Here is a 25,454-nt window from a genome sequence, read left to right as displayed (position 1 = left end):
AAATAATGTGATATCTCTAGATGATCCCCAAATCAGAATTGGTAGCCATGTTCTAGGTTTGTGTGGATGAGTATAGTGTGTCTTTGTCTTGCTACATGAAAGTGTCAGTTACACAGCTTCAAATACAAATAGAAAATCCTGATTTAATTCACACTTGTTGAAGTATTGTTTATACTACTCATGCTTCCTTTCAGCTATGATCTCTGGCAAGAGAAGCTGTTTGGACTTGTGCCTCTTTTTTTTTTTTTTTAATATTCAAAAAAGAATTGCTGATGAGAAAGAGGTGTTAAAATATGTTACTGTAGTTTACAACTGTCAACTATAATGTTTTATTTAGCTGTATCTATTCAGATGCTCCCTCCACAACATGGAGTGCCATATGCCATTGTCCCTGTTAGTGAGCAAGTCAGCAAAGGTTTCCCAGTCTGCATTTGTTTTTGTATTTGGGCCACTGAGGAGCTGTGGTCCAGTGCCATCTTTTATTGATAGGGCCAGCAGAGGAGGAATCTAATGAAATTATCAAAGCTTTGAATTAATTATGAACTTGAATAAGAAAGCTAAGCTCTCTAGAGCCAAGGATCTCATTACCCATTCATTTTCATTGCATCCTCTTACGGAGCAGAAGGCAGGTTCAGCTACTGCTCCTACCCCGATTTTGGACTTTATTCAAACTTGCTCAACTCCCTAACAGCCTCTTGTTATTAATCTGTGGCTGGAAGTGTCCAGGGTGATTAATTTGACTCTAAATCGGCACGTAAATAGTAGATTTCCCTCCTCCCTTTCCTCTTATCTTTACTGTGTGGCTTTTCATCATCAGACTGGCTGCCATACAAGAGTTTCTGTTCTTTCTTGGTAACTGGGGAAAGCTATGCAAGACTCAAGTTTTAACTTCCTGGAATTTAATGAGTTAATATTAAGAACTAATACTGCTATCTTATATCTCCTGGATATTTAGGTAAGCACAAACACTTCTTAAGTCATTATCAAAAATGTTTATTTTCTTATTGTGAAAGACTATGGAGTGAACAGTAATGACATTTTGGCCTCAGAAGTATGGGGTCATTGTGGGATTTTGTTTTTTTTTGGTTGGGTTTTTTGTTATTCCTATTTTAAATTTGTTTGTCAAGTTACAGGAAATTCTCTCAGCCGATACTTTATTATGATGGACTATTAAAGTAGTTTATTTACCAGATTAGTATTTCATTAAAATTTTTTAAAGTATATAAAAAGGCAGTATTTTAGTTAAATCAGGTAATGTTTATTTATGTTTATTTTAATTAATAGGGCAGTATATGAAAATGTTCCTGGCAAATTAAAGCACAAGTAGTGACACCAATCTTCTGTGTAATAATCTTAGTTCTTGTGGATATTCTTCTTCAGTCTGTTGGCAAAAATTTTCTTCTCTTCCTGCTTTTGTCCATTTCAGTACATTATTTATGAATGCATAAACGAGAATGCATCAGTCTTCATAAGTTACAGGCGACTGGCAATTTTTTAAGCAGTGGCTAACTAATGGTCTCTGTGTATGTGTGTATTTGGAGAATCTAATAGCTTGGTGGGTGGGGGAAGGACATTTTGTTCTTGCACTGTAGCTATTGTACCATTGGTGATATTTATCCTTTTTTTTTCTCTCTAGGCAGCTGCTATATTTAATTCTGCTTTTGGAAGTTTTTTGGTAAGTAACACAGTATTTATAGCAAGTGCTTTAATAGTCTCATTTTTAACAGTATTATTGGTGTGTTTGTATTTTTTCACATCATTGTTGGTGGAATTTTGCCATTCAGATGGCAAAAATTTGAATAATCTTTCAGTTTATGTCACCATAATATGCCCTTAATATGCCCTTAAATATGGATATTGCAATTTTTTTTTTTTTTGTTAAACTCTTGAGAAAGGTAGTGAATAAATTGTCATTGCTCATAGTAAATTAATAATGTGTAAACACATCTTAATTTTCTCCTTAATGGGTTAACAGAATCTATTATTATGCAGATGTTTCAGACATGAGTGTCAATATATTGATTTTTCTAATAAGGCCCATCAAATACTCATTATTTTCTATCAAGAGGCCATGGATTTTGAAAAGAAAACATGACCCAGCTGATCAGAGAGTAGATGCTAATTTACTCAGTGACTTGTCATTTGTTTAGCATATTTTACTGTCAGTGAAGCCACTCGATGTCTCTGAGGAACACACTAAAATAGCCAGATATGGGAAAGCAATCCATCCAGCTGGAAATATAACTGTTTCTTTAAAAATCTAAAGCAGTATTTGTGGTCCTGATGGTCTACAAATATTTGGAAAGGACAGGGCAAAGAACACTAAATATATTTATGAAGAAAGGAAGTATAGATTTCTTTTACTAATGTGTTGTTTAGAGAGATATTAATGAATGTTAAGAAAAAAATTGTGTTGGCAAACTACTATGACTGATTGTTTATTTAGGCAGCTAATAATTGAATTTGTTCTTACTAAAATTTATGCATGCTTAGAAATATATGTTTGTGACGCCAGTCTTGTGTCCCAATTTTATACTGTGATGTACATAATGAATGATAAAAGAATTCTAATTATGAAATTGAAATCAAAACTGTGTGAGTACAAAATAACTCATTTTGTGAGTATAAAATAAATCACTTTTTATTAATGGCACTATTTTTTCCTAATGAAAAACTGGCTGTTAGAAGCTTAAGTATATAGAGAGAGATAAAATTGCATGACATTTTGAAGTTGTGTTGTGCTGCTGCATTTTTGAGGGACTAGGCTGAAGTTAGGAAGGTGGTTTTTGGGGTATGGATGACCTCTCACATATTTAAAATATGACTTCTAAAGTACTTTTCCTTTTTGTTACCTGTATTGTGCTCCTTCCATGGGGCTGCCTCAAACTGTGGAAGTGCTGGGAAAACTCTTTAAGTCTGTGTGTGTATGTGCATGATATTTTCTCTTGTTGTTTGGCATGAGCTCCTGGTTTCCCTGCTGTCTCCAGTTTTCAGTTCAAGAGGTTTCTGTGAATACCCAAAGGCTCAGTTCAGCTGCCATTTGGAGTTACTTTTTGGCTTCAAATAAGAATTTAAGCTCCACTGCATCTGACTACAATGCTGGCTCCTAATAAATCAACAGAGACATATTTTCAATTTCTAGTAGCTGTTTGCAGCTCTTTGAAGAAATCTGGGCTCAAGAAGCTGAGTCAGGTTTTGTTTTCATGTAATACTCCTAATTTTTGGTTTTGGTCTTAGTTCATGATAATTGGAAAGTTCTGCTTAAACGTAATTACCTCATTTCACTTTTTGTTCCCTTCAGGTCTTTTTGCAAATGTTGGAGCAGCATTGCAGTGAACATTATTCTTACAAAGTTCCCAGAAAAGACTTTTCAAAAATATTAAAGATCAGCTAGAATAACCAGCTGATTTTTTCTAATTACTATTTTTTTTTTTAATAGCATGGTAAAGACACTGGTTATTATTAAATTACAAATATATTCCATACATTTAAACACTTGTTATGGTAATTCTACTTTGAAATCATGATTATGTAGGGAATACATGTGTATAACACAAAGCAAATCACAAATATGTTTACTGAGTGCTTTGTTCTTAAAAATTTTTCCAGTTATAGAGTTATAAACCTTGTGGTTGAAATGTGATAGTAGGCCAGGGACAGTAGTAAGTAGACAGAGCTGTTCACCAGTAGTTTCACAGTGGGGCTACATGACCTTGAATTGAGCTGCTCCAGATATGGAGTACTGACAAGCATGTGGTCACCTACAAAGAAAATCTGCTGTTGAAAAACTGGCAAAGCATTAAATACATATGTGTTTGTATGTGTATGTGTGTGTATATATCTATGAAGTCAAAACCCTTCTATAAAATCTAAAAATAATTGGCTTGTTTCTGATAACATAATGGAAGGTCCTAGTGGAAGTGGTTTTGGAAATCCATCAGTTTATATTGGTGCTTAACTTATGGTTTTGGCTATGGGTGGAGAACCTGTGTCCTGTATATTCAATTTAATGATAAATCTATATCACATCTGCATTTTTCTTACGAATGTCTAATGGTGAGTTGTATGTGGACAGGCTTAGATGGAGTTACAGACCTTTGTGACCAAAACTTTATGGACATTATTTGGAAGGGTCTCATCTCAGCAAGGCTGAAGTTTTTCCTGTGTTCCATGTCTTACCACGTGTAGCATGTGGGCAGGTTGTGGCACTGTGACAAAACCAGGACAGTGTTTTCCCTTTTCATACTATGCCCTGTGGGCCAGTGCCTGTGTGTGATAGTGTCAAACAGGCTGATTTAAAAGGGCTGAAAGATGTGCTGTGCTGATTACTCTCCTGCCCCCACCATCTTTTTTTTTTTTTCCTTAAGACTAGGAAATAGTGCTTGAGAAGTAAAATTAAAGAAAGTTGTGGAGCAAAATGTTTGCAGGAAAATACTCGGTATAGTGTTAGAAAAAAATACTGAGATCAGCTTATTCAGATGAAATGGAACATCTTGTGATATACAAGATGTAGAAATGCCAAATATGTCCCGATGAACAGAAATGCACTTAGATTAAGGACCTCGGGGTGTTTCCACTGGTAAAGAGATTTACAAAAACTGCCAGCCAACCACAAAGTAATTATTTTTTAAGTTCACCAAAGTCCATATTCCTATAAATATACAGACAAAACAGTACATGGAATAATACTGTACATATTTACATTATTTTATTGACTTAGTTTAATAATGGCTCAGGTCTAATTAAAACCCAGTGTTTGAAAAAACTAATTGTTACAGAAAAGTGCTTTTATATAGCTAGATTAGTAATAACTAACGATAGATGAATTCAATTTACATAAATTTCAGCCAACACAATATTTAGACTCATACCACAGAGGATTGCTCTGAGCTGAGTAGTTAATATCATTATCTCCTCCCCTCATTTAAGCAGTTTGGTTTACAATAATTGTAGAACATAAGAAGTGATTTCAGATTTTCCTCTTAATGGGGTTTTAATATAATCTGGTAGTGTTTTACTCATACAGAGTGGTTGGTTATCCCAAGGTTGCATGCACATGCTAAGATAGAAAGCACTGTGTTAGCTGCTTCCACTTGGAGGAGAGGATACTTTTTGCATCTAAAGGCTGAAGAAATTGCCTGCAATGTGAAGTGTAGGTCTACTGGAATTCTTAAAGTTGTATGCATTGCCATGCTTCCTAAGCATTTCTATTCTGTTTTCTAAAAGAAGAAGAAATGTACAAATCACAGAGCAATAGGCAGGAGACTGCAAATCGTGCTGTGCTGATGGCTGTTCCATGGCATTTGCCCGAGTGGTTCAGCTCCTTTGACTTTGTCCACCTGTCACTGGGGCTGCTCCTGCACTGGAGATGTGCTTGGTTGAGAGCTGCACTCAGTTTGCAGTGACAATGGGATGCCTTGTGCACAGGACATGGGCTTCCAGAGCACTATGTCCTCACAAAATGCTCTGCACTGCTGGACTAGTCCTCTCTAATCTTTCTATCTCATTAATCTCCTTTCTGCTCAAGACAGGTCTGGGAATCCTGTAAGAATATCCAGCCTGTGGTGCGAGTTAGTGAAGGCTGGTTCTTCAGTACTTGGGGCTCTGAACAATTAGTGTGAAAGGAACAGCCATCAGCTTCTCCTTAAACAAAGAACTGTAACTGAGGGTCTGAAGGTCTGTGGTGACAGGAAATCAAGAGGAAAAGAGAGGATTCTGGGCACTCTGCTCTGGTGACCACTGGACTCCTGAGAACTCCTTAAAGCATTATTTAAGACTTCCTCCAGTGCTGTCTTGGATTAGCTTTTCTTTCTCTGTTGAAACATAATAGATGAAATGAGACACATTTCAGGTGCCCATCATTCCATTAATCTCCTTTGTCCAAACTAAGTATGTGTGGGATTTTTCTATTATCTGACCATATCTCAGAGGAGACAGAGCTGGTTCATGTCGTTCAAAAAGCTCAAATAATTTTTGGAGCCACCACATGGTTAGTATTTTTATTTACATTATCTTCCTAGTGGAAGCTTAAGCTAGCAGAGAATAAAGTTAGCTTCTCACATATACACAAAGCTTAGCTGGTTAATGAAAATGTATGGAATTCTTATCTAGTCTGCTTTAGCAGGCATAATGATTTACACAGCCTGACAGCACTAGTGCTGCAAGTAAATGCATTAGTCACAGTGTCCATTTTTCTTGCAAATTTGTGACACAGATTTAATTATGGGAATGACCAGCAACTTACAAATCTAATTTTGGTAGGCTGAGCCAACTTTTTTATTTTAATAACAATGGATTTTTTAGCAATGATTTCATTACCATTTAAAGAAATCCAACCATATGGAAATAACCAATTGGCTGAATTTATTTACTTTATTTTACCTTAATGGATGTTGAATGGTTTAGGTTTATTTAGGGCTTTTTTATTATCACTTTTTAAATCTTAGTTATCTCTAGGATAAATATCCATATCTGTCTTAAGTATTACTAGTATAACCATCGTAAATATTTTTCTAAAATCAGGCACATGTTTGTATATCCCTTTGTTCCATCTTAATTCTGTCTTTGCAGTATGAAAAGGGGCAGAGCAGTCATCTGGGATTCTCTTTTTACTCTGCTAGCTGTTTACAAGGAAATCTTGCCAGGAAGTCTGTTCACAACAGGTGCTGAATTCTAGATTGAGTCTTGTTTAATTTCAAAGTGGAGCTGCTTTATGGTGAGCCACTGCACTCTCAGAAGCAGTCTCCTTTTGCTCTGTGAGCAGTGCAGAGGTGCTACTGGCCTGTGCTCCGAATTTGAGCGGAGTAATTCTCCAATTCCTGGGCAAGTTCTCCCTCTTAATCAGCCACTAGAGAAGGCACCTTATCCTTGAAGAATTTTTTTTTTTGCAAGAGTGGAAGGGGATGGCAGGTCTCAGCAGCAGTGAGTGTTTGGGCCATAGTATGAACCAAGCAGGAAAAGTTTATATTCCATGGAATTTAAATAATCTTGGGAGCCACTTATTTCATGGTTGATGCTCAGATCTCTTGTTATTGTTACCATCCTCATTTTGATTTCTGCTAGCTGGAGCTGAAATCTCAAAGTAAGCTTGGGCATCATTGGCTGTTTCCAGGTTTGCCAAGGAACTTCTCAAAGCATGTAGACCTTCACTCTCACTGCGTACTCAAACTTCTAGTGTATAGCATGCTCATTTGAATAACTAAATTTGAGTTAGTTTGTACTATTTTGGTACAAGCAAGGCAGAATAACAAAGCTTCCTGTGAAAGACACCCTTTAGCAAAGGCTTAAATACACACATGATTATTTTCAGGGATTGCTGGGCATATGCACCCATCCCAGTATTCCTTTATTGATCATCTCTCTTCCTCCCAAAGCCAAACTGACAGAGTGAATGCCAGATAGAATGAGATGTAGAATTTTCTGCTAAATAAAACAATAAAAAAAATCTGCCTGTCTGTGACTAATGCTGAACTCTTAACCAAAAAAAAAAAAAGTATAAAGGTGCAGTACTCCAAAAGAAGTAAGTGGGATCTTGCTCCCAAGGGATTGAGAGAAATTGGGTAGAGGGATAACTGGAAATGTGGGTATTTTAACACCCACTGTGTGGTCTCACTGATGACGCAGTTGGTCTGAAAAGAGATTTAAGTCAGTAGGGATTTGTAGAGCCAGCAAGCACAGAGAACCAGTTAACAAATAACAACACTGCTGGTGGTTATCTTTGATATGTTGCAGAGAAGGAGGGTAGGTAACAGTAACCAAGAGGAAAGAAAATGTTTTGGCAAGGTCTCAAAAAAGAGTGTCCTCTTGAAGGCCAATGATTAGTCCCTGTATTTTTTTTTTTACAGTGGTCAAGAGGAAAATTCCTTGAAATCTACCTAATAACAAAAACTGAAACCATTAGCTGTCAAATGTGTAGAAATTATGTGGGCTGTAGCTTATCTCAGGGCTTTCTCAGTTTTCCCATTAGCTTTTGCTACTGATCTTTTAATTCATCTTGCTTGGTCTTATGGGACTCAAGCAGTCAGTTCTGCCAAAAAAAGTTTGTTTAAAGATAGCAATAAGTAGGCCATTAAATACATCTCTTCGTATTATCTTTGAGGCCAAAAAATAAGCAATTGCTACCTTTCTAAAGATAAATATATTTGGGTATTCTGCTTTGCCACTTCCTCATATGACAGCAGACAGGTAGGATTTTTTTTCTTGCACCTACTCTTTTTGGTCAGCAGCCTCATCTAGTGCAGTTGCTAGGCATGGTACTTGGTGATGGCTTTTGAAACAGCAGGTTGAATCCTGCCCCCATCATTACTGCTTCCATGGATTAACAGGCTTTTAGGAAAAGAGAGAGCTGAGGATATATGTGCCAGTAACATTTCTTGAGTTAGTAAAACAAACAGCAAAAGCTGATGTTGCTGGTGAAAATTCAGAGGCAGAGCTCAGCATGTTCGTTGCACTTTGAAAAGAGTGTGAGAGTTGAAGCAGCTTTACTCTTCCAGTCCAATTGTCACTTCAGGAATTGCAAGGTAGAAGGGAGAGAAGTTTCTGCAGCCAAGACTGGGCGCTCAAAGTATCTTAAACTTTGTGATCTGCTATCTTTCTTCTGATCACATAGCGTGGGGAAACTGAAAATTAAAGTGTCTCTGTGACTGGAGTGCAGTCCCCCTTTAGTATGAAAATATTGCATTTTTCTCAAAAGTATGTGCTTGTTTGGGGCTATTTTTTTTTCTGGTTTTGCTTACTATGGTTATTGGCCTGAACTTGAAAGAAAAAAAAACAAAACAACCAAAACCCACAAATAAAAACAATTGTCCCAGGATGGAAATTGTGTACAGCTCATCATGTTGAAAGGTGCTGGGTTTAGTTTGTGATGTTTTCTTGTCTTCTGTATTAGAATGGTTTTCTGTTTTTCACTCCAAAACAAAGTGAAACTAACAGAAAGAAATATCATTTTTTCTATTATAGAATAAGATCAAGATATCTGACTTCTAGTTAAGCCACTGAAGTTTGTATTGTGCAACTGTCACATCACTTAAAATTAGTTTTAAAAAATGTTTGCATTGAAAAGCTGCTTTATTTGCTTCTGACAACTACTTGGATAATTATATGTGTGCTTTTTAAAACAAAAAGTGAAAATATACACTACATAACTTTGAACAGTTTATTTGTAAAGCAAGAGATTAAAATTCTTGCAAGAATTTAGTTGTGTCTGTGGGAACCAAATGTTTGAATTTATTGGTTCTTTTTGTTAGGTAGGTTGGTGTATCAAGTAGAAATTGAGAAGGGAGGCACTGTGAAAGACAATTTGATTTTTATTTTGCCCTCTCTAGTATCTTTTAATACTAGAAGAAGCATTCCTCTGCATTCCTCTAGGGCTGTGGTTATACACAAACATGTAGTCATTTGGCCTGATTTAAGGGTAAATGTTCCCTGCAGACAGATTTGGAAATGCACAAAATATGTAATTTTCTCCCTCACTTTTAAAAAATTCATCAAAAGGAAATGAAAATGTTTTTAGAATCTGCTGTTAATGTTCTCCCCCAAAGTTTTAGCTTCTGATTGAAATGGAGCAATGTTCTTTCCTCTTTGCTGCAGCTTTTAGTCACCTGCATAAGAAAAGTGTGTGTGGGGTGAGAGGGAGTGGAGAGAAATCACCCTTTCCTTGGGAATAGGGATATTTACCCTGTTTTGGGTTTGATTAGGACTTGGAACTACTGCTGCTGCAAGGAGTTGTTTCACCCATCAGCTGTGTGTGTGTGCTGTAAAACATGAGCTGGTGTGCTGAGCAGTCACCTACACTAATCCATCAGGGAGCACGGAGCTCTTTTTCCTTCTCTGGCCACCAAACACGGATTCAGTAGCTAGCAAGAGTTGAGTTCTAGCATGGAGTACAAACAGCAGTACCAGTGCTGCATTGTTCTATACAAACCTTCTTTTACCTTTAGTTAACTCTATATGGGGGGAAATACCCAAAACACATTAATTTATTAAGCTTTCTGGTCCAGAGCAGGTTAAATCTCTGCCTGAATTTTTTTTTTGCGGTGGTTCTTCTCTATATGACTGAACAGGGCCTGTTCAAAACTCAGCAGTCCTCAGTCTCTAGGGGTGAAAACAAGACGGATGTCATTATTACCCTAAGTTGAGGGGCTGGAAATCATTCCCCTTGCTGTCAGGGTGACAAATACTGTCTTAGTGGAGGAGCCAGAGGTTAGGTCAAAAGCACTCGCAAAGTCTTTAGCTCAACTAGCACGCAAGGCATGGTTATAAAACTGGAGCTTCCTTTGGAAATTGTGTTTATTCTTTATTGTCGGCTTTTTAAAAGTCAGTTTTGGGAAACTCTCATGACCCTTCCGTATGAGCCAGAGTAGTTCATGAATTCTTTTTTATTAAATAGCTGTACTTGTGTTGTTGTGGAGAGGCTCCCTTCATTACTGTTTTGCCTTATTTTCTTTGTAGGTATCAAAATAATCTTTAGCTTTCATCCTTTGTGGCACATATTTGAAAAGACTAGTAATTGTGGAGGAGGGAGGGAACTATTTTAATTTGTGATCTGTCATTATTTGGCTTTCTTTAACACTGTTGTATCAGTGGCATAGAGTTTTCATTTTAACTTCTTAAAATAAACCCCAAAACATAAATGCCCAACAACAACAACAACAACAAAAAACCACCACAAAAACCCAAAAAAACCCCACTCCAAAACACCAGTCCAGCAAAATCCAAACCATCTTGGAGGTAATGGAGCTTAGGCTTGCTTATACAGTTTATTACCTTTTTGGCATGGCATGAGCAAATAAATGCACCTCACAGCATCTTGTTTCCTCCACCTTCATTCCAACTCTCTACTCACCTTACTTTCCTATAATCATAAGTAAATTGTTGTATTTGTTGTTTCTACTTCCTAAAAAAAGATGGTATGACAAAATTACTTTTCTAAATTATTTTCTGATGGTACCTTCTTGCTTGCTCCAGCGTAACTTGTTGAAAGGATATTTATGTGCAGTCCTTTCTCTGAGAGCTGGTGGAAGATCAGACTAGATGAACATCTGACTTTATCTGTGACAAACTCAGTATGTTCTACAAAGGGTGAAATGATTGAAAACTTGTTATTTTTTACTTTCCAAGAAGAATAATTTTTATACTTATATCTAAATAAGGTGACTGTGTCAGATAGAAAATTTTGCCCATTGATATATGAAGATAGGTTTTCATATTATCTTCTGTCTTTCATCCAGTGTACTGAAAGCTCAACATGGGACACTTTCCTTGGATACATTTTTTGGTATTGAGTGTTTAACTTGGCTGAGACTGTGCATGACTGGGAACAGCTTTTTGTCTCTCATAAAACTGCTGGATGAATGCTGCATGTGCTTTTACCCCCTCTGCCTACTCTTTCCACATGTCTTTGTACTGTGGTAGCTACAGGTGCCAGCACTGATGATCACCTGAGTGGAAAAGTCATTCTGGCTTCTTCCTCCTGGTGCATTTGAGGCAAGCTCTTATAGTCTGAGAATGCACACCTTGCTATGCCTCATTGCTTAATTGTGATCTACTTGCTTAGCCGCATTTTTACTACTATATGGAAAGGAAATGTTAACTATTTGGAGGAGAACTATATTGTATAGAATTAGATAACATTAATAATGGGAAAGGGTTTTTGAAAAATTCAAACCTTTTAATAAAATGGACTGTCAAATATATGAGCATGTCTTTCAAGCAGTGATCAAAAAATGTGTGAAAAGTTTCATATCCTTTTAAAAGTCAAATAATTATCCAATATAATAAAATTTTTTTGTATGATGGACAGTACAAAGATGAAAGAAAATTTTACAGATAACATTGCACTTCACAGCTGACTGAAGCAGGTGTTAGAAATGCAGATTAAGTATACTGACTAAAGACTATATAAATTTGAAATGAGAACGCCACTGGTCTACTTGGTGCGCCCTGCACATGTGAAGTTTCAGATAGCTAAATTATTAATTTTATTATGTGAGATAGTGCAGCAGTTAGGGAGAAGGTCCTTGTGCATTTATGATTTCACTTTTCCCTTGTAATCTTTTTAATGTTAAGTGATGAGCAGCTGACAGAATTTGATTCCTTGTTGAGTTTTGCTTGGAAAGAGAATACATAATGCAGGTATATAAATCCACACTGTAGGTTTATTTGCCAGTTAGGTGTTTTACAGGAACATGCAGTGCAAATACACAGTTGTGGGTAAATGCAATTTCTGTAAAAGAAGGAGACTGAATGTTAGTGGTGCTGCTGTGCAAACCTGCAGACATGGAAAATCTGAATCTGTCCTTCCACACAGAGTCACATAAGGTGGTAATTTGGAGGTCGGTCTTTCTTGGATTTTGTGTAGACACTATGCTCTATGATGCTCCTTATTGTGTGGGTGGTGTGAAGCATGGGAGGAAGGCATCGGGAGAGAACTGAGGGTGTTTCCTTCCAGCAGCTCAGTAATCTGCTAATAAACTCTACTAGACTGTGAATTTAATTTTGTCATGATTTTTCAGGTGCCTGGAGCTACTAATCTATCTGTAAGAGGTCTAATTCTTGGACAAATTAAAATTGGAAGTGGATTGGAAGATGGAGTGTGTTAAAGTGAGGAGCGGTACTGAGGCCCTTGCTCAGCACACGGAACTGCCAGTGTTGTTCTCACTCTGGACTGCTGCCAGAAGAGTCTGGTGGGACCCCACAATAGCCCAGCATCTGACTAGCAGGGGAGATAGCAACAGGGACATGGTGCTGTCATTTGTCACCTAGAATGACTGTGAGGGAAGGGGGGCTTTTGCAGGATTTATTTCTTAAGTGGTCCCTGGATCTGCTGGTTCTCTAAGTATGCTGTTATGCAAGAACTGCCTCTTTGATTTTGGTTTTTTGCTTGTTATGTTTTGGGTTTTGGTTTTTGGTGTGGTTTTTTTTTTTTTTTTTTTTTTTTTTTTTTTTTTTTTTTTAAATAGACAGTACTTTTTTGTCCATCAGCTCACAGGGCATGGTATTGGCAGCAGTTCTGCTCTGACTGGAGGAACTAGTCCATAGTCTGTAAATATTCTGTAAATAGTTGTGAAAGCTTGGTTGTAATGAGTGAAGCAGATATTCAAGAGTCTGTCCAATGCATCCTGGGAAGTAGACAGCTTGCAGCTGGCAAACCAGTCTTTGGAAATTTGAAAAGGCTACAAATGGGTCTGAGATTTTTACATGCATGTAATTTATTTTTTCCATAAGAACAAATAAATCCCAGAGGTTGCACTGTTTTCCATAAGCACCTAGGCATAGCTCAATTTCTTTATTATTTCTGATAATTGGTGCTTAGAGACACATGCTTTTGTTCCTTCAGTGGTGATCATTGGATCTTGCCCTTGTATTTAGTCCCCAGAAAGACCACTTGGTGCATTTGTAACACAGATAATGCACTACAATGAAGCATTTAGCAAAATAACAGTGTCCATTTTACTGTAGCCTTAACTCTTGTTTAGCATTTTGGTAATGCTTTTGTGGTCATTGACTTTGAGAAACAGTTTCTATCCATCTTCCTGAGTTTGAAGGCAAATTAACACAGAGTAAAAGACTACAGATTCATTTTATAGACTGTGTAGTGTCCCCAACAAAGAACTGGTACATGAACTCATGTATAAAATATATTTATTACTATTGCTTTCCATATTTTTAGTAGGTAGTTAAAATACAAGCTAAGAGCTTCACTGTAACAAAAACAGCTTGCAAAATAATAAAATCTAGATGAAGCCTGATATTTATAGAGTACTGCCTTACTGCCTAGTTTAGTCACTCAGTTAATAAAAGTATGGTTTTGCTGCATGCTTTTTCTTTTTCCTCTTCCCCCTCCCTTCCTAATTATAGTGTGGACTTCCCAGCAAAGCTGGCCCCTCTGCTATTTTGTCTTGTAGTTTCAAAATCTAGTCAGTGTGTATATGAATTCAAGTCAGAGAAGTAAAATAGAATTTCATCATTATTATCATTTCAGTTTGCTTATCCCAAAGCTAAGTTAGTGGAGGGCTCTTCCTACACATGTGTGTGAAAGTCTGTCACACTGGGATATGTCACTTCAAAGACATTTGGAAAAATATATTATGAGAGTCTTACTACATCAAGCTGTGGCATAATTATTGCACCATAAATGCTTACAAAGCATTATGCTGGATCGTCTTTTATTTTTCAATCTAATTTCTCTTAACTCTTGGGATTAAAATTGTTATGCTAATTCAAACAACTGCACAGTCCAGTGCCAGCTGAACTTGTATTGAGACCATCCCAAGCCAGTGTTATCAAATAATACACAGAAAACTATAAAGTCTGTAATATATGGTAGGAGGTATAATTTGTTTTATTTGCTGTTGGTATTATTTTATAAGCTGTTAGAAACTCTCCTCAGCCTCTTCCAGATAATTACTGTGCTTTCCTGTAGGAGCAGTAAAGGGCTGATAAAAAAAACCCCACTATGATCTTATCAATAAAGATGTTCAAACACTCTGGAATAGTGAGATATACATTAGGACTTGTAGATGTATCTTTTTCTGCAGGAGTACTTGCTGTCCCTAGGCTGTCCAGTTAATGTTTTGGTCATGTACTTGGGCCATGGATTTCCTAAAATCCTGTCAGAATAAGAAGTTTCTTTCTCTTTGGAGAACTAGCAAGGGAGTGATCCATCAGACATCAGAGCTCGGTCAAGCACTGAAATGTCCAAGCAGATTAAAAAGAGGTTTGTGACAAAGCAGGATTTTGGGACAGGAGAGCCCTGGAGAGCAGGAGGTCTAAATTAAGATGATCCACTGGATAAGCGAGAGAGGATGGGCAGGTCTCTGGGGATTGTGCTGGCTTCCATGCAGAAGGAAGAGCAGCAAGTTCTGGCTCAGCCTGAGCAAGGGCTGTCCTGAGGCAGCCCCGACCTGGGGGCTCCTGTTTCAGCAGTAGGGTGCACACACCTCAGCTGTCCTGCAGATTTATTCCCTCTGCACCACTGCCAAACATCCTCTGCCTAACTGTTCTCACTCCTGAGGTTTCTTCTTTTTTTTCATCAGAAACATATAAATCCTCATCCAAATAATCATTTGAGAGCCAGCACTAGCATAACTTATTTCTTCTGAGATGGGAGCACAGCTCTTCAGGGTGTTAACATCAAGTGAAAGCTGCTGTGGTGAAAACCTTTGGAATTACATTTTCCAGACTGATTCTGTTTACAAATACCCCAACAGAAAAATAATTCGTTTATGACATTACATGATGAAGTTCAGATTTCATGGCCAATCAGGCAATAATCTTGTAGAGGATTTGGATGCTGTTCTCTAGGTTTTGCAGAGAATTGCTATCTTAAATCATGGTGAAAAGCTAATCAGCTGGGCTAAAATATTGAGGCATTCCTTGTGCCATTAAGATTCTTTCTGATCACCTATATATTCTTATTATTTCAATGTAAATATTGCAAATTTGGCAAATTAAGGAATTATTTTGAGGTGTTCACTTGCACTAGCTTCCCTAGTGCCTGATCTTTGTAGGGGAACATTTGTCCTTCTGCTGCTCAGGAACTGTGGTGCACATCAGATTTTACAGTCCTGGCATAGTGAAGGTAGAATGAGGGCACATTAAAAGCATGTGGACAGAAATGTTTTTGAAGTTTTTTTCTGCAAACTGTAGCTTAAGAATTAGGGCTTGGTTGTGAAAGGAAGGTTTTTCTTGTCTAATTATTTCAAAGCCTGTTTGAGTGAATGTGTCCATATGTAGAGTTTAGATTGGCTACTGCAGAAATGTCTGAATTTACTCTGTATTACACAAATACCACAAGCATTTCAAAAGGATTTTTTCTTTCCATGATTTCCACTGACACGTGTAAAAGGGGATTTTTGCTCTGCCATCCAGTAGTTGTGCACATAACTGACTATGTTATATACAGAGCTATTAGCTTCGCACTAGTATAAATATTTGAGTCATACAGCTTTATTTCTTAGGCCATAAGCTCATACTGTCTGTGCTGGCAGTAGCATCTTGCATAGACAACGTTACTCTCAGGAGCTGGATTCATTTCCTCCCATCCCATTTTATAATGTGTTGAAAACACCACTGTACATGCACAAGTAATAGAGAGGGGGAGAAAAGCAGCCTTTCAGTGTAATTCTTACTATAATGTCTTTATAGGACCTGGGATTTTTTTTTTTTATTAGAAATGCTCTGAGTTTTTGTTGTGTAAATTACAGAAGAAACATTCCTGAAGTCCTTAAGAAGAGGGACCATTTTCTTCTGCATCATGATAAATGTAGCAATTGTGTGTGTATACTAGAATACATCATATTGAACATCCCCTGAGCTCCGTTTGCAGACAAGTCCTATCTCCACCATGACAAAATTCCCATAAGAGTTTAAATTATTAATGCTCTGGAATCTGCGGGGTTCAGCAGATATGTTCAGCATTATTGATGGCAAACTTTATCCCTTTATTCCTAAGACACATAATGAAATAGGGACTCCCTCAAATAACTGCATTTCGTGTTTAGGCTAATTTTGTAGAGGCCAGTGGGCTTTGCCTTAATGTGTATAAATAAAATTTTTTTCTGATTTACAGCAGATTGTGTGGTAGCTGGGAATGAGACTGATTTGGCACTAATTTATGAATTCTTCCAGCATTCTCTGTGTGCTGCACCCTGTGCGGGCAAGATGCTCTAATTACACCTACTCTGTATAATGAGAGCTTTTAATGACAATTACTGATTGTAATTACGGATGTTTAGGGACCATTCTTTTCTAGCTTAAGATGATGTATTGACTTTTATAAGAGAAGACTTGTATTTTCACTTTATTCAATATCTCTTTTTCCTCCCCCCAGCCTTCTCAACTGATAGGCTGACTGGTGAGGCTGTTAAAGTATTGCCACAGAGAATTTTTGCTCAGTTAATTTCACTTCAGCAGATATGATTTTTCATTCTTTTTTATTTCTCAATTCATATAGGCACTTTCACATGTTCTTTTTCATAGCAATTTAGTATTTGGAATGATGTTATATAAGTTGCATTTGTTTTAGGTAACAAGATAAAAGTACTTTACACTGAATATTTCACTGTCATGTTAAGCAAGCCCATTTACAAAAGCTTAATTTTTTCTTAATATACTGGTATAAATGGCATTTTAATATGAAGTTGTTGATTTTAAATAGGAGTAGTTTTTATCTTTGTTCCAGATTTCAATTAGATTAACTTACTGTTCACTGTTGAAATCACTATTGAAAAAAACAGTGATTCCACTTGTGGTCCCAGATTACAAACTTGCTTTGCAACGGGCCTGCTCACTTTTTTTAAGTAAGGCTGTGAGACTTCTTAGTGGCTGTTGTCTTGAAATACAAATAAAGATTTAGGCAGCTTCCAGCTTAGTGGCCACTCGAGAAAGTGAGATAGCGAGATATCAATAATTGAAAGATGAGTTTAACACTTGTGCAGAAGAGACAGTTTAAAGATTTTTTTTTTCCCTTTCACTTTTATTTGCTAGTTTTTAAGTGGTTTATGGATATCTTTCTTTGCTTTGGCTTCTGCTGCTGTCAGTCTTGTTTTAATATTGGCAACAAAGCCTTCTTGTAATTCCAGGAAAGAAAAAGCAGAATTGTTGTAATGCAACTAGCAGTGGGACAGGGCTGGGAGACAGACCTGGTCTGAGTATTAAAATCTCCCTCTTCACGTTTGCCTGGCTTTCGTGTGCTTTGTTCTGTTTTTAAATCCTGATCACGGCAGTAGTCTAGTTTATCAGAAAGCTCTTAGTGAGAACATGGTATTCCAGAATGTGGGAACAGAAGAGGTTCGATGGAAAAGAGAGTTGGCACTAGGCTATGTTTTATCTTCATGAGTAGAGGAAACCTGGGTCCTGGGCCATGGAACCAGGATCTTAGTCCAGGGAACAACAATGCACAACACAGGTGCCAGGGCAAATGGCAAACACAAGGGAGAGTGCTGACAGGAATAGCCTCTCAATAACTGTCTGTGAAAAGTGACCTGTCCCACTTTCAGTTTCCTGGTAAAACTCACAATTAGTTGAAACTGCAAGAATCTCACACAAATATAGGCAAGGGACAGAACTGGACTGATGAGTTTCTGAGCAGGCTTGTATCTCTGCAAGCAAGCTTAGCCTCTGGTTTCAAAAGTAGAAATGCAGCCTCAGAGAACAAGGATGTTGTCCGAGGCTTAGCTTAGAGTACCTGTTCTCTATGCTGATTACATTTAGTTTCTCTCACCTCCCTACCTCTCCCCCTCTAACTTAGTGATGAGTTGAGGCTTTAGTTTCCTAATTACCCTTAGCAGGAAACACTTTTCAGGAAAGCAAAGAATCACAGGCTGCAGAAAATAAGTTTATTTTTCAGAAGTCTTACACAGCAAGAGATTTAACCTCAGGAAAATCACAGACTCCTGTTCCTTTGTTCTTCTGTCACTGCTTTTGGGAGTCTTGCATTTGTGCCAAGCCATTTTTCTTACCTTCTTGTCTTAGTGGGTTTATTTTTTGGCATTTCTTGACTTCTCTTGCTTGCAAAAAAACCAGACCTGACTGATTCCCAAGACTATTTATGTGCCACAAAAGATGTGGAGTGGTGGTTTCAACTCCCACCCCATGTCTCTTCAGGTTCCAGTGTTCTCTTCCCAAACCTACATTTAAGTAATTCAAAGTCCATGTCACAATTAGTGGCAAATATGCTATTGTAGGGGAGAGGAGTCACCCTGGTGTGTCTTCTTTGCTTGGTGGCCACACCATCCACTTGATGTCAGCCCTTGGTAGCATAGGGAGGTTTCTGGTTGAGTTGGCAGAAGGTGATGGTGGAGGTCAGTGTAGCAGAGGATGGAAGTTCTCTTTACTGTCATCCCTAATGGACAGAACTGTATCACAAGGACTAGAGAACCACTAGGAGAATGGTGAATTGCTGTAGAGGACAACATAACATTAGGGAGGAAATGTACTTTTGAACTTACACGTGTACTTACAAAAGTGAAAAACCATCAAGCAAGTCAAAAAGCAAACATGGCCTTTTAAAAGAAATGCTATGAATTTGGAACTAACCTTGTTTGGAGAAAAAAAGTGGTGGTAGAAGGGGTGCTAATGTGTCTCCAAATAGGCATTTGGCAGTTCTATGTGTTTTGGTGAAGACATCACCATGGGTGTTGTCTGCTGGTGCCTGGAAACATTAAAGATAACTAAACTTCTTGCTTTGCTGCTTACAGCAAGAAATGTGCTTTAAATATGAAGAATTATGTTTCAAATAAAGCATGTGTTTTCCTAAATGTGATTGTTAGTGCACTTCTAGTGAACCTGGTTCTGATGATCTTTTGGTAAACAGTAGCAGGGGGCTCAGAAGGAAAAATGTTCTTGTCCACCAACTGTCAGAGTTTTTTTTGTAGACACTTCTTGGTTTGGTTTTTTTTTTTGGTGTGTTTTTTTGTTTGTTTTGGTTTTTTTTTTGTTTGTTTGTTTTTTATTTTTACAGCGCTTGTAAAAGGAAAGTGTGATCCAGCGAAATGGGATTTTTGTCTTTTTTCCTCCTTTTTTAATCTGAGGTGCAATTCCTCACAGACTTTTCTGATGACAAAGTCAGTTTAAGAGGTGACAACTCTGCTTTATGCTCCTCTCATGCTGCAAAAAAAAGGTGCCAACATGTTGGTTTACTGGGCTGTGTTTCAGAACAGAATAATGAAATGAGCTGAGTTATAAAAGAAAAACCAGGGGTTTATTTCCCCAACTTGATCATGTCTGTGATCCATTTTAGAAATAGTCTCATGTTTGACTGAAGACGAGAAGATGGTTAACTGTGGTCAAAGGAGAGGAGGCTAAAGATGACAATTTTTGCTGGAGGAGATTGAAGTGAAACTGTGCCTTGTGTAAACTTAAAAGGTGGAATTCTGCACTGATGAAAATCAATGGAAAGGACTGGTCTGATGCCAAAGTGCAAAGTTTCTTAAAGTAATGTTTTGCTACAAAACAGAAGGATTACAGGAAGCAGTTACTTTTTTTGGTAGAATTGTTCTTCTGGGGTTGTTTTGGTATTGTATTTTGAAGTTTATCTTGTCAAGTATTGAAGTGCTCCAAGCTGCAGCCAGAAAAAAACCCAATGAAGTGTGTTTCATATCACTCTCATATCGACCTTATCTCTCTACGTCTGCCTGAAAGGAGGCTATAGCTAGGTAGGGGTCAGTCTCTTCTGCCAAGAAACAAGCAGTAGGATGAGAAGAAATGGCCTCGGGTTGCACCAGGGGAGGTTTAGATGGGTATTAGGAGAAAGTTCTTCTCGAAAAGGGTGAATGGGTACTAGAACAGGCTGTTCAGGGAAGTGCTGGAGTCACCATCCCTGGGGGCATCTAACAGACATGCAGATGTGGCACTGAGGGAGAAGGTTTGGTGGTGGACAGGCAGAGCTGGGTTTATGGTTGCATTTCATTAACTTATTGGTCTTTTCCAAACTAAATGATTCTATAACTCATTCCATTCTTACGGTTTAAAAAAAGTAGAAATGCTGTAAGTTGATACACTTATCCTTACACAGTCTTTCTGATAATGTCCTTCTCATGATTCTACTGGGTACCCTCCCTGGTCCAAACCACAAATCATGTATGCAATATTCTGTCTTTTTATAAATAGGATGAGAACCTTCCTGCTGGAGAAATGTTATTGCTTTCAAACCCCTTTTGCTTGAATGGAACAGCTGCAAATATTTTTAAGATAAAGTTACACAAAATAGTTTACTTTTCAAATGCTGAAGTTAAAGAGTTTATGTAATACCAAATGGAGGTATAGGTAGCACTTAATATATTGTTGACACTGTCTTTTTTTTTCAGCTGTTCAAGGCTTCCAGATTAATTTTTGAATATCTGTGAGGTATGTCACACAGTTTGAAAGCAAAGTTAAGACTTGGTAATGCTTCTGAAAAGTTCAAATATTACCAGAAAGAATCCAAGGAAAAGTCTGCTAGAGTACCCAAATGAGATGCAGCCTGGACTCTTCTTCTTTTTGTGTGAGAAATTGGAGGAGAAATGCCCTTTGTGGGTACCAGTGATGTATCAGTTGCTTGTGGGCTACACTGCTCAAGAGGACCCGTGTTCTATCTGATCTGCTTGATGAAGCAAGGGGGCAGAATTGTCAGTCCTTATTTATTGACAGCCAGGTCTTCTTATCCCCTAAAATGTAAATAAAGGAATAATCACCTCTGTATTTTTCATTGCTAGTATGAGCTGTGGCATACGTGTGACACAGATGGAGTGTTCTTTGTTTCTCCTTCTAGTAACCAGCTTTATCAAATGCCACCTCCTGATTTCCTGATGATCAAGCAATGGCAGTCAGCACAACAATAGCACTTTGTATTTAATCTTCCTTTTAATCCGTTGTCTTTGCCAGCCTGTTACACATGCTTTTGTGTTAAATGCTTTGAATGCTCTGGGTGTGCACTTTACAAAGCTCTGTCTCAATTCCTTGAACTGTGTCTATAAATATCTACTCAATCCATTCTGTTCTGGAGCCCAAGAGCAGATAGGTGTGCTTGTTCACTTTCTGCCATCACTTGTAACTTCTGTGACTCTTAAGGGATCTTTATTAAAAACCCAGAATGAAAAAAAGCAGGGGGAGGGGGTGCCAACAAAACCAGACAAACCCTATCATATATCTAGCTGTCTCTTGGCTTCCTTTTCTGTCCTCTGGGGTTTTTTAATGTGTGTCTCATAAGCCAGGTTATAGACTTTTGGAGGAAGAGACTGCCTGATAAATACATGCAGTTCACTGCACATTGGTTCATCTAACCAATTTAGTGCTATTGTAAAACAAATAACATAAATAGCTGTTCTAGTGCTGAGTCTTCCCTGGTAATTTGTAGGTAGGCACTTATCTGAGTGTTTCCAGTGTTTGTTTCTCCTGTGTGTGTGTATGAAGGTTGCATGCAGATGAAATAGGAGACTGATTAACTAGCAGTGTAGAAAAATCAGTGCAACCAGCTACTCTGGCAGTTTGACAAGCATTTGCATACTAAACTGAACAAAAAGGAGAGGTGCTCTTTAGCCTGTTTCAGTCACAGCAGCCTAATGAATTGTCCATAGCTATAGAAGTTATTAAACATAATTTGTGCTCCAGCTTTTTTCAAGAGAGTTTATAATATTCCCTTTAAAGATAATCTGTTGGTGCTTTGGTACAGAAAAAGGAGGATTTATGTTTTCATGGTACTGCTAAATAATTTGAGCTTATGCCATTTTTTAAACATACTTGCATAATGTTCCTGCCTGGCATTTCATTATACAGAAGATTTGAGGTGGGTGAGAGAATGTTAAAATTGTGTACGAAAAGAGCGTTTAAGAAACCTCATGCATTTGTTTGATTAACATTTAGCTGCCTGTGTTCTCTCCATATGCAATCATGACAACATTTAAGAAAATGCTGTGTTCAAATATGCCATTTCATAGAAGAAAGACAGAGTTTGCCAGGGCAAAGGGCAAGGTCATCAATTTGTATTCACTGAATGTGACATATATTGCATAAAGAGGATTTGATCAAACCTTTTTAATGTACTTTCTTCAAGAGGTTGAAAGGAATACTGCTATAATTGTCTATATTTTATTGGCATAAGAAGGACAGATGGCTACTAGAGAGCTCTTCACTGTTTTACTTTCAAAGGATTGCAAGTATATGATAAGTGAAATCCTGATTTTGAATGGGAATATGTTGATACCAGTAAGATAAATAATACATTCATCTACAGAATTTCACCTCATTCAGATGTCTTAATGTAGAACTTATTGATACCATAACTCATGTACTTGGGATTGTTTGGATTTAAAAAAAAAAAACAAACTGCCCAATAAGTTATTATTGTCCTTAATTTTGAGTCTAAACACATGGCATGATGGGGATAAATAATTTCAATACACAGATGACTAAATTTTTTATATCTTGTTGACTGCTGATGGTCATATAGTTTTAAAATGTACTTTTGTCATGACTCATTCACAATGCCATTTTGAAAATCTCTGTCAGTTTGGGTTTTTTGTCTTGCATATACCCATTAACTGCATAGTTAGCTTTTCAGGCCACATAGAACAAGACTTTATGTTAATACAAGTGAATTTTCTCTTTCCAAGTTTTCCACACTTTGAGAGTGAATGCATTTGCATTTATTGTGTCTGTGTCCTGGCCATCTGAAATTCTGCAGAATTTTGCAGTGCGTGAAAACCTTTCCCAGTTGAACACCTTTATTATTCCACTGGGTATCAGATTTTGTTCTACAACTTATTTTTATCTGTCCTCTTTGTCCAAAAGAACGTGCAGAAGAATCAGATCTATTCTGTTAGCAGGCCTGTAATACCAGAGTGCATTATTTGGGAAGAGCTTGGGGCTATTCTCCTGGTGCTTGGACATTTTACATCCCTCAGCCACCAGTGGTACATCCTGATTCATTAGGGCACAGTGCAGGGCCAGGCTTTGTTCCCTCTGTAGCCTGGGAATGTTCACTCTGTGCCCGCTGTGGTTCTTGGCTGTGCAAGGGGCAGGTGCTCTGTGCTGAGGCTGTAATTGGTAGCAGAGATGGCATCTCTGTTATCTGAGATGATGCACACTGACCCAGCACTCCTGGAGGGGGCAGCTGCAGATGTGGTCGCTGAGGCTCGTGCTGTGCAAGTTTATTTCCGAGAACTTAAGTGGAAAGGGATTTGTGCCATTTTGGCCCTTTTGCCTGTTTTTTGAACTTGCTATTCCTTCACAGTTCTATCATGCTATTACAGAGCTTTCTGCTGGATCCATTATTCTTCAAAGACTTAATTAAATTGTACAGTGCAATTAATCTGTTGTCTTAATTTCTGAAATTCTTCTAGTCTCTCGGTAATAAAACAACAGGGAGAGGTTTCATGGCTGCTCAGTTGTATTAGGAGTCCGGGGGGAAACAGTGTATTCCTTTGATGAAAATAACTTCATACTTTATTTCTTTTTCTGCAACTGTATTGTAGCAAACAAAATCTGCTATCCTGGAACTAACTGAATATTCCTTCTCTATCAGTGGCCTAGAGCAGATAGTTAACAAGCACTGTATTTAAAGTTCAGGTTATTCTTATATGTCACCTTTCCCTGAAGTTCTCACACTCTCCAGGTCTGTATTTCCTAAATTACTTACAATTTCTGTATATGTAATGAATTTCAATAGGTTTATCTTCTGTGAGTTTGTCCTGTTTTCTCTTCAACCCCTTATACATGCATCCAGTTGTAAAAGAATAGTTTTAAGGAAAGAGATGTCTGGAATGTTCTTCCATTAGATTTTACCAGAAGACTCTGCCATTTTCCCCATATGTTAGCTGTGCTTACCTGCTGCTACTTGATGAATTGTGTTGAAATAGTAGGGCATTGGTATCTCGTGTCTCACACATCAAGTGGAAAACAGGTGACCGAGTGCAGATCTTTGGAAATAAACGATACTAAATGCAGGATAAAGGCACAGCTATAATAGCTCAATAGGGATGGACATCAGAAAAACTTGCACTGGTTTTCTGCTCAGTTAGGACTGTCACTCACTGAGATCTCTCACTTCAGGAGACCTGTCTGAAGTTTGGCTTTTGGGTAAGGAACAGACAGGAACAGTCTGAGCAAAGCCTTCTGTATATAACCTGTCCTTACTCTTTGTCCATTTGTTCCTTTAAATATATCCCTTCTGATATTTTTCAGCCATATATCTTGATTTTGCAAGCAAACCTTCTGTACAAAACTGTATCTGTCAGCAGTCAAAAGTATGTAATTTCAATTTTAGCTTTAACAAAAGGTTATATGATGCTTGTGTGCATTGACAGGCATATCTTATAGGGTTAAAAATATGTGAAGGGTTTTTTTTGGTTTTTAATGTAGTTATTGATAGCAGAGGGGAATACAAATGTAACAAAGAATAACTGAACAGGCTCTTTGAATCTGACTTCACAACAAACATCAAAGAAAAATGCACTGCCACCTGTTAACATGGTATGAAAGGTTAGCAAGTGTGCATTGTTCTCTGCTAAATTGCTTTGCTCTATTAAATCAAAGTTAGGTAGTTGAGAGACGGTGTTATTTTAATAGGTGTCTCTTTTAATTGTATTACTTCTGACATTTTTCATGCTGTTGTTGGGCTGGGAGATACTTTTCAGTTTTGTGCTCATCTTGTCTTTCTGAGGCACTGAGCGAGCTGAGATAATAGCTTTGTTTTCTTGTTTGTTTTTTTTTTATCCAGTAGTCACTAAAAAAAGTAAGATATAGTTAAGCACAGTTCTTATAAAAACTGTTGCTGATCCTTTCAGTTTGTGCTTGCTATTTTGAGCATGTGCTTGCTAACAGAATTCATAAATATCTTGTATGATCTGTGGGGGAGAGAAGGAAGCATGACCTATTGAAATGCCTCAGGCCAACATAAAATTTGTTTAGTCTGCACATTCTTCAGTTCAAATACAACAGTTTTTATGGATATATTTCCTTTGTTTCATTGTATTGTG

General features: G+C 37.6%; 1 protein-coding gene across 2 annotated transcripts in view; it reads left to right on the top strand.

The window, feature by feature from the left end:
* SLC10A7 (solute carrier family 10 member 7) overlaps positions 1–25,454 on the top strand; it is a 137,881-nt gene that overhangs the window by 43,972 nt on the left and 68,455 nt on the right. The window contains exon 5 of one of the 2 annotated variants that reach the window (XM_021549314.2): positions 1,637–1,675. In XM_021549314.2, coding sequence (XP_021404989.2) covers positions 1,637–1,675 — 39 coding nt within the window. The remainder of the gene's footprint in view (positions 1–1,636; positions 1,676–25,454) is intronic. The other variant, XM_077783012.1, reaches the window with a different exon arrangement.

Source organism: Lonchura striata, chromosome 4 (assembly GCF_046129695.1).
Source record: "Lonchura striata isolate bLonStr1 chromosome 4, bLonStr1.mat, whole genome shotgun sequence".
Taxonomy (NCBI): domain Eukaryota; kingdom Metazoa; phylum Chordata; class Aves; order Passeriformes; family Estrildidae; genus Lonchura; species Lonchura striata.
Note: the sequence above shows the minus strand (reverse complement) of the source record. Positions and strands in the feature narration are given on the sequence as shown.